Raw genomic sequence first — 14,804 nt, 5'->3', positions numbered from 1 at the left:
TCTTGAAGCGAAGACTCATGAAGTTTGAAAGCACCAGCAAAGATAAAGATGAAGAGAAAACAGTGAGTTGTGGCCAGTATCACATTCCCGCCACCAGGGGGCGCCAGAGATCTTTCTGTTTTCATGTCAGTCATATTTAATTTTTAGATTTGGGGCTTTTATTTGTGTGAGAGCAGTGTCCTGATAACATCATCAAAGGAACACAAAAGGAGCAAACAAGAATGCAAATGAAATGAAATGATGGGATTGCATCCAAATGCAGAGATTTGCATGTATTTCAGAACGCATCAGTGTTTGTGTTCAAACACGGAGAACAACATGTTGATCATCAAATGAAAGCAGCATCACACGTGAAGCACCAAAATGACAACAAGGTGCTTTTCAAAGATCTGCAAAATGAGTAAAACTTAAAAAAAAAATAGATCACACCAGAAAAAGTTCATTTTTCCCTCTCAGACACATATTTTACAGTTGAGATGAAATTAAATATCTATAAAACACCAGCAGTTTAGTACAGCGGCAGCAGCAGATGCACTCTCCCATCCCTCCCTCTTCCTGCTTCTTCCTCTGAGAAAACGGTGGGCAATATTAAAACACTCGACCCGTTCCTTCTCAAAGCCAGCCCATCATCACCAGAATATTTTCATATCCAAAGGTAAAACTTTCCCCCTTCCTTCAATGTCTTATTCAGACTTTAGGTGAAGAATCCTCGTCCACTGTTTGTTTCAAACTGTTATTTCACACACAAAAAGTCAGACGTAGAGACGCAGACGGTTTCTGTCACCTTTATTTATGGCTTCATGCTGCTGTTGCCATGACGACAAAGTGCTTCATCTTTTTAATCTGGCCTCTGCATGACTTTTGCTTCATTCTTTTATTAATTTTCTCTATTTAATGCATTTTTTTAATTATAAAAGGACTATTATTATGTTTTTAATATACTATCATATTTATTAGAATATTCATTAGATTTAAGGTTTTATTTTAATCATTTTCTTTTATTCATATGTTTCTTACTTCAGTGTTGCACTACCGGCCCCGCCTGTAGGGGGGGGGCTGTTGCCGCGGTGCTCGTTGTCATTGGGTCGGCTGGGGTGGGTGGAGGGAGGGGTCCCATCTGGGTGTCATGGTACTGTTTTCATTTCATATTTTATGACTATCTTTGTGTTTTGAACCGTAATGAAACAGATAAAGTTAAAGTGTAACGGTGCTCAGAAAGAACCGTAGCAGTTCTGAGAGGATCAGGAGAATCTTCCTGCGCCGCTGGAATATGGACGCCTTTCTGTTGGTTTCCTCCAAAAAAGATTTGACAAAATACAGAAATGAGAAATCCTGAGCTTCTTGGTTTTTGGGGAAAAACTCTGACTTTAAAAATGAGAAACCAGCAAAAAAAAAAAAACATCCAGATTTTGTGAACAAATCTCAGTTTATTAGTCATAAAATGTTTCCCCACATTCACAGCTGAACACTTTTCCACATTTGCAAAAACGAGTTTCAACCTGTGAGAGAATAAAAAAACAAACAAAAACATTGTTAATGATGACAAAGTTTCGCAATAAAGGCCTTCCCTTAACCGAGTTCTATTCTAAACCACAGATTTTCAGAGTCACAGCATGAACAGGTCCGTCCAACACCAATGCGTTACAAAGTTCCCTGATTTCCCTGGTTTGGTCATTTCTCCCCTTTTTGTCCTAAACCTGCAGCATTTTTACATTTTCCTTCATTGCAGTGTAGCGCTCTCATCTGCATCGTCGGGCAGGAGGAGTAGAAGCCGGTTCAGAAGAACAGCTCCACGCTTTTATTGTGAAGGACTGCCGTTACGACGGTCCGCTTTCCAAACGCTCCAAACAGAAAAAGCTCCCCATGGAAACTAGAACTTTGAAATGCGCCGCTCAATACTTCACTAAAAGAAAAACAGCAATTTTGTGTCACGTTGACAGACTGTTAAAGTTTTAAAAAGTTAAATAAATTAGACAAAAACCACGGTAAAAAGAGAAACTCATAAGACACATCTGCAATGACACCCCCTCCCAGAATGAAAAAGTCTTTCCAGAAGCGTCATCCTCAGCCGGGTCTCCCATCCGACCGTTTAACAGCATTTAGGCTCCATCCAGCAGAATCCAACATTTAGGCACAGACGGCTCTGAAAAGGTCAACACCTCCCCTCTAGTGGTTCATCCGCTTCCTGCTGCCGTTCCAAACAAACACTTTCAGCAACATTTTTCATCCATTGTTTTTGTAAACCCACATCACAGCCTACAGCATAAATGATTGACAGCAGCTGTTTCACACTACATTCCCTCAGGAAAAGCAGACCATCTGCGGCATAGTCAGTCCAATCGCCCGCCGCTACGCCGCACTTTCCCGCCCTTGACGTAGCCTCGTGGTAACGCCCCCAGATGCAGTCGTGTGGTCACTTAGTGGCGCATGTAGAGCCGTATCAGGCCTGCTTTGTGCAGCTCCTGCCACAGATCCATCTCCATCCGAAAGTCGTGGTTGGCGTAGAAGGCCACTGGGCGGTAGGTGGTGTCAAAGTAGTGGTCAGAGTAGTTCTTGTAGTCGGGGGTCATGAAGCCGTACGCGCTCACCTGCAGGGAAGAACGGCCGACCGTTCAGTCATCTGTCACCCCCATCAGACAAACACTGCGGAGGTCACCAGAGGTTACCTGGTCGCAGGTGTGCAGGGCAGCCAGCAGCATGACGGCCCCCGTTGAGGGGCGGTAGATGTCCCTGTGTCGCCCCTTCAGGATGCCGGCTCGAAGGAATCTGAGGCGAGGGCAGAACATGAGAAGGGTGGTAGGAGCTCAAAGGGATCAGTGAGTAGAAATGTTCCCAACAGCTGCAGAACGAAGCCTTAGGCTTCCAGACGACCAGACAAAACACGGCGCTGAAGCCTTAGGCTTCCACACGACCAGACAAAACACGGCGCTGAAGCCTTAGGCTTCCAGACGACCAGACAAAACACGGCGCTGTAGCCTTAGGCTTCCACACGACCAGACAAAACACGGCGCTGAAGCCTCATAAACATTTTGTTTATGACCATCCGTGTAAAAGATAAGAAAAGGTGGAAGAACATCAGAAATGTGTCCATTTGGTCGCTGGTGCGTCCCACAGAACCATCATGTGAAGGAAACATGGATCTGGGTTCTTATTGGTTTAGAATAAACTGAAGTTAACAAATATTAACAATAAGAATACATTTTATTTATCAGGCGCCTTTCCAAGAACTTTGGGCTGCCTAACGGGGATAAAAGCTCACTTTGCTATTTCTGATTGTTTTAATATTTGGGGAAAACATGGTTGCTGATAAAGTTGAACAGAAGTTCTCTTTTTCCTGTTCTGCTCTGACTGACAGCAGAAATGGCAGATCGATGGAACATCAGCAGGTCAACAATGGATGATTAATTACCGAGTGATATTTTGGCTCCGGTGGTTTTAGACTTTTGGGCTGGAAAACTACGGAGTGACGTTTATGCCCCACCGTTGCACACCATGAGCTTCAAATGAAAACGTTAAATATTTGCTTTCAAATTTTTTTATTTTTTTATTCAAACAAATCTTTTTGCATGCGTTGTGTTTCGTCTCGCCCTTTTTTCCTAGCTTTGATTTTGCTCTCATAAGTTTAATTTTGACGTGATGAAGCTGCCGTCAAACAGCTGCTGATTGGTCCAGATTCTAACCAATCAAATCGTAGTATTTATCTAACGTGGCGTCCGAGGCGGAAGCAGCTCTTTTTATCTCCATTTAGTCTCTTTGGATGAAGACATTTTCATTTTTAATCATTTTAAAAATAATACTTTTTTTCTTTTTTTAGCATTGATTCATTTTTATTTAGTCAGATTTGTGAATTTATGGCTGAAACTGTAAAATAAACTGTAACGTTTATCTGCTGACATTAAACCAGCAGACCTGTGTGTGATCTGTGAATGCCCAAAGTTTGATTTTCTTTAAGATTTGTTAAAAAAAAATGTAGATTTAAAGCACATATTTCATTTTTGTAATGGATTAACAGCAATAATAAGTAAAATAATGATGGCTCACCAGAGTAGACCAAATGTTTTTAACAGAAGAAACATTTTGAACTTTTATCTTCATTTTCACAGCGTCTTATTTTTAAGAATTCCTGTGTTTTTGTCCAAACTAAAAAAAAAAAACCCTTTAAAAAGCTATTTTCTTTTTATATTTAAACATTAATTGATGAAAATAAAACAATAGTTCAGTTATGAATTTAAAATCGTAATAAAAGTAACTTCCAGCTGAACAGAGTCGAAGCTCAGACGTTTTTTCTGCTGCAGACATTTTAAACACTCTAGTCGCTACACAAACATGAATAAATACTAAACCTGTTTGACTTTAGCTGCTTTGCTGCTCCTTCTGGGTTTTACTCTGAAAAACGGGCCAGAATGGTTGGAGACAGCAGAACCCCGTTGGGACAGAACCGACTCAAAGTCCATGTCTGCCTCCAAGCACCGTCAATGTGAGACAGAGACACCTGATTGGTTACAATCTGGACCAATCAGCAGCTGTCTGATGGCAGCTTTGTCACATCAAACTGAAACTTATGAGACCAAAATCAAAGATAGGAAGAAAGTGAGATGAGACGTGAGCCATCAATCAAAGATGTGACAGCGGGCAGCCCGGCCACGTCACGTCCCGTCCCGTCACGTCACGTCACGTCACGTCCCGTCACGTCACGTCACGTCACGTCACGTCACGTCCCGTCACGTCAGGCCTCAGTCCACCCCCCCCGGGGCTCCAGTCGTTCACTCATACTCAGCAGGTACTAGATGTGTGTACTAGTACTACTGTGGTGCTGTTAGGCACGGGGCGCTTAGTGAAAACCCGTTTTTTGTTCCAATGTCTTCATAAAGGACTTTTCTCTGACCTGTTCCTGAGGTAACGGACAAAATCCGGATGGTAGATCTTCAACTTTTCTGCAGACACGTCCTCTCCAAAGTACTTCCTAGGACTGAAAGGAAAGTTTCAGGTTAGACCGACTGTTAACTTCATCCTAAAGTTTTAAAGACCCACTCTGAGAAAAACCCTGTTGGTGACGGAGACATTTATAAAGAAAACAGAGGAAACCTGAAACATTTCTGAGTATCTCTTTATTCAAATGTGAAACCTGTGGTCTGAAAAAGCAAAAGGTTTGAAGCTCACTGAGACAGAAAACCAGAAGGGGGGGGTGTTTCTTACTCTTGTTTCCTCTCAGGCCCCCTCTCCACCAGAGTGTGGGTCGCCGCCGCCTTCGCCAGCAGGTAATCGCGGTCGTGATCCGGGAGGAAGACGTATCTGGTTTCCTGTGCGGGAGCAGCACAGCGTTGGTGAGTCTCTGCTGCAGCTCTGGGGGAGGAGAGACCCGCGACCCCCCCTTACCTCTGACACGGGAGGCCTGCTGTAGCCAAAGCGGGCGTAGCTCCTCATGGAGTTCATCAGCGTGTTGGTGGAGAAGGTGTAGTGAGTGGTCCGGGAGCCCACGTCCTCCTCGAAGCCCTTGGTGATGGCCCCGTTGGTCCTGATGAGGGTCAAAAACGCAGAGTCAGGACTAATGCTGCCTCTGACCCGAAGTCGCCTCTGCTACTCATCCAAACGACACCAAAACCTTTAACCCCCCCCCGCGTGCTCCTCCTTCTACCTGAAGATGTAGTGGTGATGGTCGATCTCCTTGCCTTTCTTTGAGCCCTTCAGAATCCCGCCGTTTCCGACCACGGCACAGCGCCTGCAGCTGGAGGCGGCGCCGCGGCGCTGCCAGTCGTCCAGCATCTCCCGGTTGGCAGACGTGTTGAGGACGGAGAGAGTTTCCACCAAAGCTGGAGACAAAGGTGGGAAGAAAAAGTTACTGACAGTTCTGCAAACACACGAGAAGCCGCAAAGGCGTGAGCGTCTTCACTCAGACGCCGCCGCAGAAAAACAAACACGGTTCCAGAAGCAGACGATGCTCGAAAAAGCAAACAGACACGGAAGAACCCGTTCAACCTCTAAAGAATATTCATCTTTTTGTCTTCTAGCCAATAAAAACGGTTCTGGACTCAGAAACCAGGAGCAGCAGGAACCGCCGATGCCCGTCGGATCAGTAACTCCAGCGGAACCTGGATCCGGTCTCCACGTCCTGAGTGAGACACAGATTGTGCCGTCGAGCAAAATGAAGGAATGCAGACTGTAAATGGAGCCTGTTCAGGGCGTCTGCATCCTCCTGCTGCTCCATCTGGAAGCTGTGAAGTGTTGAGCTCAGAGGTTTTGGGTGTGGAGGCCACATGTTCGCCACAGCTTCTCCAAACGTCTCAGTAACGGAAGGAAAGGACTTCTTTAACCAGTTTAGATCCTAAAAATGAAACCAACAGTCAGTGGTGCTTAAAGCACACAGAGGCTGAAAACTGAAGGCATTAAAGCCCTGAAGGAAAGTAGTGATGTTCCTCAATGGAATGTGGGACGTTCCCTCTCACGAGTGTGGATGACGGGCTGGACGTCCTTCTATACTTCAGCTTCATGTGAAGGATCAGTCGGTGTTCAGAACAGAACAAATCCAACTTTACAGCACAGCAACTTTGACATGAATGAACTCAGAGCTTCAGTCTGGCTGCTTCCTAGGGAAAGATAACGTTACCTGAACACAGTTACAAGCACAGACGTGAACTTGACTAGAAATGTTGCAACACGTTCAAAAAAGGCATTTTCTGAAGCTTGAGGAAGAAGAGGACTTGGACTTTTTGATGAGTCTTCCTCAGACAGGACTAAAGTTCTGCGGTTCCACTGGACCAGGCAAACAAAAGACGGATCCAGCAGGGAAGTGTCTTTCATACAGTGACACATACAAAATAGTTGGTACCCCTCAGTTAAAGAAAGAAAGTCCACAATGCTCACTGAAATGACTTGAAACATACAGAAGTAACAATAAATTAAAATTTATTGAAAATTAAATAATCAAAATCAGCCATTACTTCTGAGTTGTTGATTAACAGAATTATTTAAAAAAACAAACTAATGAAATAGGGCTGGACAAAAGTGATGGTACCTCCATAAAAGACTGAGATCTAATTGCCCAGGGGGTCATGATGAACTCAGGGATGTCCTTTAATTGACATCACAGCTGTTTTCAAACCCATAATCAGTCAGTCTGCCTATTTAAAGGGAGACAAATAGTCACGATGCTGTTTGGTGTAAAGGTGTGAACCACACTGAATATGGACAACAGAAAGTCAAGGAGAGAATTGTCCCAGGACATTAGAAACAAAATTATAGACAAACATCATGAAGGTAAAGGCTATAAAACCATCTCTAAGCAGCTTGAAGTTCCTGTGAAGGGCTAAGAAGTTTAAGACCCACGGGACAGTAGCCAACCTCCCTGGACGTGGCTGGAAGAGGAAAATTGATGACAAATTGAGGAGACGGATAGTTGGAACTGTATCCAAAGAGCCCAGAACAACCTCCAAAGACATTAAAGGTGAACTCCTAGATCAAGGTACATCAGTGTCAGATCACACCATTCGTGGTTGTTTGGGCCAGAGTGGACTTCATGGGAGACGACCAAGGAGGACACCACTTTTGAGACTGGAATTTGCGAAAATGCATGTTGACAAGCCACAAAGCTTCTGGGAAAATGTCCTTTGGACAGATGAGACCAAACTGGAGCTTTTTGGTAAGGCACATCAACTCTGTGTTGGCAGACTCAAAAATGAAGCATCCAACCAAAAGAACACTGTCCCTACTGTGAAACATGGAGGAGGCTCAGTTCTGTTTTGGGGCTGCTTTGCTGCATCTGCCACAGGGTGTCTTGAAGTTATAGCAAGGTAAAATGAAATCTCCAGATCACCAAGGCATTCTGGGTAGAAATGTGCTGCCTAGTGTCAGAAAGCTTGGTCTCAGTGGCAGGTCATGGGTCTTCCAACAGGACAACCATCCAAAACACACAGCCAAAAACCCCAAGAATGGCTCAGAGAAGTGTTGGACTATTCTGAAGTGGCCTCTATGAGCCCAGATCTGAATCCCATTGAACATCAGTGGAAGGAGCTGAAACATCCATTTGGAGAAGACACCCGTCAAACCTGAGACAACTGGAGCAGTTTGCTCATGAGGAGGGGGCCAGAATACCTGTGGACAGGTGCAGAAGGCTCATTGACAAATACAGAAACCGTTTCATTGCAGTGATTGCCTCAAAAGGTTGTGCAACAAAATATTAAGTTATGAGTACCATCATCTATGTCCAGCCCTATTTCATTATTTTGATGATTTAATTTTCAACAAATTTTAATTTGTCACTTTTGTACGTTTCAAGTCATTTCAGGGAGCATTGTGGACTTTCTTTCTTTAACTGAGGGGTACCAACAGTTTTGTCCACCACTGTAGTTTTCCTTTCTACGGGGAAAGACGGTACTGGACCACTGCAGGACACCAAAGGTGAGACCACAGTGCTTGAAGGTGCAGCCGCTGTCCGGCTGCCGATCACCAAAGACGTCCGCAGGAACCGACACGCGCAGACAGGACGGACCATCACCCCCTCTGTGGAAGAACAACTCACTTTTGAAGTCCACGCCTCCCCAGCCGTGAGTCCCTGGGTAACGCCTCAGACGCTGGTACTGCTCAGGAGTTGCATGTTTGAGCGTCTGCAGGACCGGAATCCGCTCCAGAAATCTGCTCCCAAACGCGGAGCTCTGGACTCGAGCTCGGACGCCGTCTGGGCAGAGCTGTGGGCAGAGAACACAGGCAGGACGTCAGCAAACCACACTTCAGCGCCGACGAGTCCGCTGTGGTCAGGCCCAAAACGGCTCTCAAGTTCACATCCAGACCCACAGAGAGAGCGGCGCTGGAAACCTGCAGCAAAACCACAAGCAGCCATAGAAGAGAAACATCCAACAGTTCCCTCCTGAAGCCGTAGTTGGAGGCAATAATGCATCAGCCGCCTCCTGAGCATCTCTAGAGCTGCAGAAAGCCTTTCAACAGCAGGAGAGACGCTTCCGTTACTGAATAATTAACTTGTGGTTTCAAGCTCAGCTCAGCAGCAGAGACATTTAAAGGTCGTTTCATCCGTGTTCAGGTTGTTCTGGGACGGAAAACCGTTCCAACCATCCTTCACACAAAAACTCTGACCAAAGAACTAAACTTCAAAGAGAGGGAGAGAGACAAAGACAGAGGGAGAGAGAGAGAAGGCATCTAGATAGAGAATGTAATTTGCCTCCGGGGTCGTGTCCTTTATATCTGACCAGTTTGTGCTGTTTAGGCTTGAATTTGATTGGAAGGTCAAAGGTTAGCCCCGTTTATCTTTATACAGCTGTGTGTAATAGCATTTGGTGTTGCTCTTCAGTCCTGAAAAAGAAACCATCCAGAGGAGAAAAGGCCAAAGCAGAAGCCTAAAGCTCCTCCTCGCATTCCACATCACTGCATGCTCTGCTTACGGAGGAGGAGGCGTCTGTCTTCATAACTTCAGAACTTTAGGTTCAAAAATCCTCAGTTGACCCTTGTGCTATCCTAGGGACTTTAACATTGGGTCATCTAGACCCACTAGACAGTGCTCTGGAATCTTTTTTCTTCAATGATTTGTGATCTTCACTGGTGTCCATGGATTACATGAAATCTTTCCACCTTTAACCACCTTTGTCCTGGTAGGGAGAACACGTCAATGGAAGGATCCGGTCATCTTGACCCCATAGGTTAGCACAAGGGTTAAGGAAAAGTGAGAGCTCCCAGAATTTACACACAAGACTTGAACCTCAGGTGGTCACTGATGAAGGACAGGAAGCTGAACACACGCGTGCAGCCAACATGAAAGAACGGTGTAGTTGATCCAAAGAGGATTTGTTTAACAGCAGGAGTGAAAAAGCAAACCTCTAATCGTCCCCAGTCCTGCTGCTTTGCATTCTCTCAAATCATTTACATCTCAGAGCTTCAGGTGAGCCAGACAGGTGCAGACGGGCCGGCGCCTGCTGACGTGGAGTTTGACCAAGACAAAAGCGCTAAAACAATGAAAACGATATAGTTCATGGAAGGAAAAGGGAAGACATTTCTGAGAACGGAGACAGGCTTGGTAAACACCTGGAAAACATCTCCAAACACAATGAGGCACAGCAGAGGTAGAGTCATGGTTTGGTTCACGGACACCTGAACACGGAGCAGCTGCTGCATTTCAGCTGAATCAGGACTACATGAAGGAATACTCAATGTAACTGAATACAAAGATTACTCTTCAATCTCAGGATGAACTAACAGATTCTGAAACTTGATGAGAAGTTTAAATAACAAAACCCGAACTGGAAAAACTAGAACTGATATGTAAACGTTCCTTCAGTCTATGCCTTCTGTAGGTTTAGGGACGTCACGCACAGTAGCAGACTTGAAATCAGATAAGCAGCAGGATTATCAGAGCATTTCAGAGATTCATCTGCAGCAACGGGATCCTGCTGAGGGACATTCTTTTGGTCTCCAGCGCCGTTGTGAGAGCTTTCATGCAAACCTGACTTCTAACTCACAGTTTTCCTGGGCTCACCTGTCCTACTCCTCCTTTAAAGGGACTTTCACCAAAAACTCTTGGATTGAAACCAACCGTCACATGTGCACACGTGACATGTTTACATGTTCCTACCATGCAACAAAGTTCAGATTGTGTGTTTTTAATGGTATAGACGGCGTTGGACCATGAGGTTCTTGCATGATCTGCTAACATTGAGGACGTTTAGGTCATTAAGGGAGTTCTGGATGACTCACCGTGTGCAGGGAGACTCCGTCACTCATGTAGGAGTCTCCAATGTACTGCGGATCTGTGGGTCCGATTGGTTTCGTGGGCAGAACTCTGTTCGACTCGTTTGCCTTCTTCACCTGGTCCGAGCCTGGAGGGGAAGTGGAGACGTTCGCCCGTACTTTTCCGTGCACGTGGGGCTCGGTGGCTGCTGGAGTCTGCACATTGTGGCCTGGTAGAGGTTTCTTGGTGGGGGAGGCGGACAGCAGGTCGGGCTGCCGGTGGGGGTCGTCCCGTCTGCCTGGAGGCTCTTTGGGTTCCTCTGAACTGCTGTGACGGACAGAATACCTTCAGATTCAAACCCACAACTCTCTGGTATCAGGCGGGTTCTCTGCCAGCATGAAGGCAATACTGTTTAACCAAGGAGGGTCTGCCATGGAGAGCGGCTTAAGTATTAACATTTATTCAGGGTGTGAAGTCAGCGTAAAGCATACAATGCAAAACATCCATGGACGTCTTTGCTCCACCCTTTCCCAACAGAGCGCTGCGGTGACCGTCTGTTTCACAGAACAAGGGAATGACAGGAAAATCAAACATGGGTCTGTTTAGTCAGATCCTGCAGAAACCGTTCCCGAGTAACTGGACTGCTTCCCCGTGTCACCAACGTCTGAACTGGCCATTTGTTCAGGCTGGTTGCAGTGTTTAGGCCACGCCCACTGTGGTTCCAAAGGGTTGACGGTTCCAGAATGGAAGATGGGACAAAGCAAGACAATGTGAGCCACAAAGCCGAGACATCATGTTTTTTTTAGCCAAACAAGATCCTGAAGGGAAACAAGGACAAGCGGATCGAGCAGAAAACCGTTCAGGTCACATGACCCCACAGACGACATCAGAGGAAAGCTGGAAATAGGAATCTCTGCACTAACTCTGACAGCAGGGAACCGCAATGTAACCGCAAGTTTCTAAAAGAAAAAAAAGAAAAAAAGCTTTAGTTCAAAATTTGGTTTGTATGGAAGAGAATTGACCTCAATTTAAAAAAAAAAAAAAAAAAGCAAAGTTTTTTTCCTTTAAGAACTCCAAACAGGCTGCATCTCCTCATGAAAGCCAACTATTCAAAGTGGAAAAGCCACATCGGTCCGTGAATTCCTGTGATGTTTTCTGGATTATTCAGGGTGAGTCACAGACAAACAGCTACCGTCTGTCTGGGGGGGGGGGCTTTATTACGGTCCCTGCCTGCAGCTTCACAAGCATCAACATAAAGACAAACTTTAAAACTCAGAACAGATTAATCAAAAACTGCAGCTGGAACCCATTTTCTGCACAACAATCTACAGTTCAGGAACTAAAACACGGATCCGGTCCGTGGCTCGCTCATTTTCATTGGATACCTCTACGCTTGTGTAGGTTTGACACGGAGAGGACGTTCCCACCAGCTCCTGTAGTGGGGGGGGGTCCTCTCCTCCAGCCCGACAGGCTGCCTGGTTTCCAGTCAAACACCGGAAGCCACGCTGATGCAGAAACAGGCATTCAGGGCTCGTAAAGCAGGCAAACAACTGTAACCGACAGCAGCCCGAAAGGTCAAAGGTTTACAAGAAACCAGGTGACACGACAGAGCTGGATTACCAGGAGATCAGCACTTTGAACAGCTGACCCAAAAGATCCGGATGTTGGAAAGAGTTCAGCATGAAAACGGCCCAATGTTTGATCAAAGATTAAAACGTTATCAGCTGCAGACGTTTCCACGTTCACCACAAACTGTGCACGTGGCTGCAACAGGATGTACAGGAGAGCTCGCTTTCCGGTTGAAGTCAGAGGCTCCCACGTCATCAGGCCTGGGCTGAAAAGAAACCCTGTCAGCCATTGTGTCCGTTCCTCTGACCAAATGCAGCCGAGAGGTGCTGCTGGCCTTTAGAGCTGGAGCGGTGCCTGTTGGGACAAAGCCAACACTTCCACGGCGGGCCGAGAAAGCCCTGCTGCCAGAAAGCCGGAGAGCCTTTCACGGCACAAGGAGGGAGAGGAGCAGAGAGTTTGACCCGAAAATGTGCACACATCCACATTTGACTCTGAAGACAACAGAAGAGGACTTGTGTGAGGCGTCAACGCTTTAAGAGGAAGTCTCTGGCTCTTATCTCTGACTGAAGGCCGTAAAGAAACACTTAAGGGTTCAAAGTTTTCTGCATGAAGCCCTTTGCCCCAAAGTCACACGGCAGCAGGAGGGAAAAGGTAAACAAGCCGTGCAGGACGCACAATTATTATGACAACATGACAAAGGAGTGAACTTTCCAACACTGAAGGAGGTTTCTTCAAATGAGAGAGTGAAAGGAAAAGTGTAGACGCTGAATCTTTTGGTGTTTCTTTACTTTATTGTCACTTCCTGTTTGTAGTTTTTTAATCGAGAGGTTCAGGCAGAGACTTCCAGACCCCAAACACGTCTAAAAGTTCTTGATGACACTTTAGCTGCTGGGGTTTCCAGCTGAAACATGATCACCTGGATCATGTGTCCAGCCAAAAGAGCAGGAGGTTCTACGCTCGGTGCTGGTCCAAAACTCAAATTAAGAGCTTCAAGATAAAAAATAAAAGTTTTTTTTAAATCAGAATGTTTGGATTTAGGTCCGAGACAAGTGGTGGACGTGTCTGGATGTCTCACCTGTTTGTCCTCCGGGTCACATCCTGTCGATACCCGTGAGGCATCAGGGATGCAGATGGGGGCCACTGCCGGTTCAGAACCAGGACGTAGATGCACAGAATGAAGCTGACCACCCCCACCGCCACAAAGAACCTCCTCAGCAGCGCCATGGCCAGCAGGCTGCGTGTGCTCGCCGAGCTCCGCCGTGCGCCCGCCGGAGCATCAGGAGGCAGAACGTGGAAGACGAGGAGGACTCGGTCCGGTTCTCTGAGGAGGAGGCAGAACCGAGCTCCAATTAGCCCATGTTGGTCTCAGCCTCAGAGAGAGGAGGCAGAGGAGAGTCTGGAGGGAAACCTTAGCTCTGAGCAGAAACAGATACTCGAATGACAAAAACACAGCAGCTTCTTCATCGTCTTTACCAACCGCCAGCTCGGAGAGGAAGACACTAAACCTCATCAGACGTCATGCTAAGACAGGAAACAAGCAGGAAACTTTTGCTTCTGAGGCTCTGCTCAGGTCTGAGCCTCAAGGCAGGAAGAGCTGAGGATCTGCTCCGCCGTTACTCCTGAAAGGCGGGGGCAGATCCTGGCTCCTCCAGTTGTGACTGAGTGGGGGGAATGGAAGGAATGTGCTGCCCTCGTCCCGTTCTCCTGGCTCCAGCAGCAGAAAACTTTGCTTTCACCGCTTGAAAAGTTTCAAGTGCTCACATAACGGTGCCAGCCGGGGTCAGAAAGAGGCGGGTTCCATCCCCCCCCCCCGAAAGAGACGGCAGAGTTCTCACCGCTGCAGACCTGGGCTGAGTCTCCCTCTCCTCGCTGCACAGCTCTTCCTCTCACAGAGCTCTCCTTGTCATCTGCTGCTCAGAGCTGCCAGCCTCTGCACTGTAGGGGCGGGACCATTGTGGAAATGAGCAACAGCTGCTGGCAATTGGTCCCCCCCCACTTCTCTGAAGTCCTGCGCAAGAATGAAGTGGGGGAAGGATCCCACCTCAGGCAGCTCTGAAATGTTCCCAGCGACCAGCAGCCACGGCGGCTGCAGCTTTTGTCCGTCCTGAGGAGGGAAGAGGCTCGCTGCTGCACGCCGGAGGAAAGAGTTTGCTGGAAGACACAGGAAGTGGGTCACGCTTTCCACACGCCATGAGGGAACCGGCGGCTCTGGTTTCAATTCAGATTCACCACAAAAGCAGCAGTTTTACAAACGTTTATTCTTTCACAGCGTTATAGAACACAAAGCGGCTGTGTGAGGTCACGCCGGGTCAGGGCAGGACCAGCAAACACACACGGGGAGTGATCTGCACTTCTGCACAGGCTTATGCGAGGGGCGAGTGGGCGGAGTCGCCAGCTTCAGAATAGCGTCCTTGTGACCGAGTGATGATAAGCATGTGACAGCGAGCGCCTCACTGTTTCTGACGCATCTGTTGAAATGCAGTCTAACGTTCTGTCGCCAAAGCCACGCCCCCAACGTCATCAGGACTGTGAGTGTTCAGGAGGAAGAAACAGTAACAGCGTCCTC

The 14,804-nt window shown here is 46.9% G+C and overlaps 1 protein-coding gene across 7 annotated transcripts; it reads right to left on the bottom strand.

Annotated features, from left to right (window-relative positions):
* Positions 1 to 1,407: 1,407 nt before the first annotated feature.
* Positions 1,408 to 14,258, bottom strand: st6galnac (ST6 (alpha-N-acetyl-neuraminyl-2,3-beta-galactosyl-1,3)-N-acetylgalactosaminide alpha-2,6-sialyltransferase). 7 transcript variants are annotated; one of them, XM_011488480.3, is made up of 10 exons: positions 14,074 to 14,258; positions 13,314 to 13,559; positions 10,696 to 10,996; positions 8,516 to 8,681; positions 5,636 to 5,810; positions 5,377 to 5,515; positions 5,197 to 5,300; positions 4,886 to 4,969; positions 2,667 to 2,766; positions 1,408 to 2,588 (listed from the first exon to the last, which is right to left on the bottom strand). In XM_011488480.3, the coding sequence occupies exons 2-10, from the start codon at positions 13,460 to 13,462 to the stop codon at positions 2,418 to 2,420; spliced, it is 1,389 nt and encodes a 462-aa protein (XP_011486782.1). In that variant the 5' UTR covers positions 13,463 to 13,559; positions 14,074 to 14,258; the 3' UTR covers positions 1,408 to 2,417. The 7 variants fall into 7 exon arrangements, with proteins under 7 accessions (XP_011486782.1, XP_078793075.1, XP_020567519.1 ...); XM_078936949.1 differs by having other exon boundaries at positions 10,696 to 10,993; XM_020711860.3 differs by having other exon boundaries at positions 14,000 to 14,117.
* Between the last annotated feature and the right edge of the window lie 546 nt (positions 14,259 to 14,804).

Source organism: Oryzias latipes, chromosome 19 (genome assembly GCF_053564925.1).
Source record: "Oryzias latipes strain Hd-rR chromosome 19, Olatipes_Hd-rR_3.1".
NCBI classification, from domain to species: domain Eukaryota; kingdom Metazoa; phylum Chordata; class Actinopteri; order Beloniformes; family Adrianichthyidae; genus Oryzias; species Oryzias latipes.
The sequence above is the reverse complement of the archived record's forward strand: the minus strand, read 5'-3'. Positions and strand labels throughout refer to the sequence as shown.

Coding starts and splice junctions, on each gene's coding strand:
- st6galnac (XM_011488477.3), bottom strand. CDS start 13,702: ATGAAGAAGCTGCTGTGTTTTTGTCATTCGAGTATCTGTTTCTGCTCA. Junction 13,560..13,646: donor TGTTTCTGCTCAGAGCTAAG/GTTTCCCTCCAG, acceptor CCTCCTCCTCAG/AGAACCGGACCGAGTCCTCC. Junction 5,811..8,515: donor GGGAGGCGTGGACTTCAAAA/GTGAGTTGTTCT, acceptor CTTTGTCTCCAG/CTTTGGTGGAAACTCTCTCC.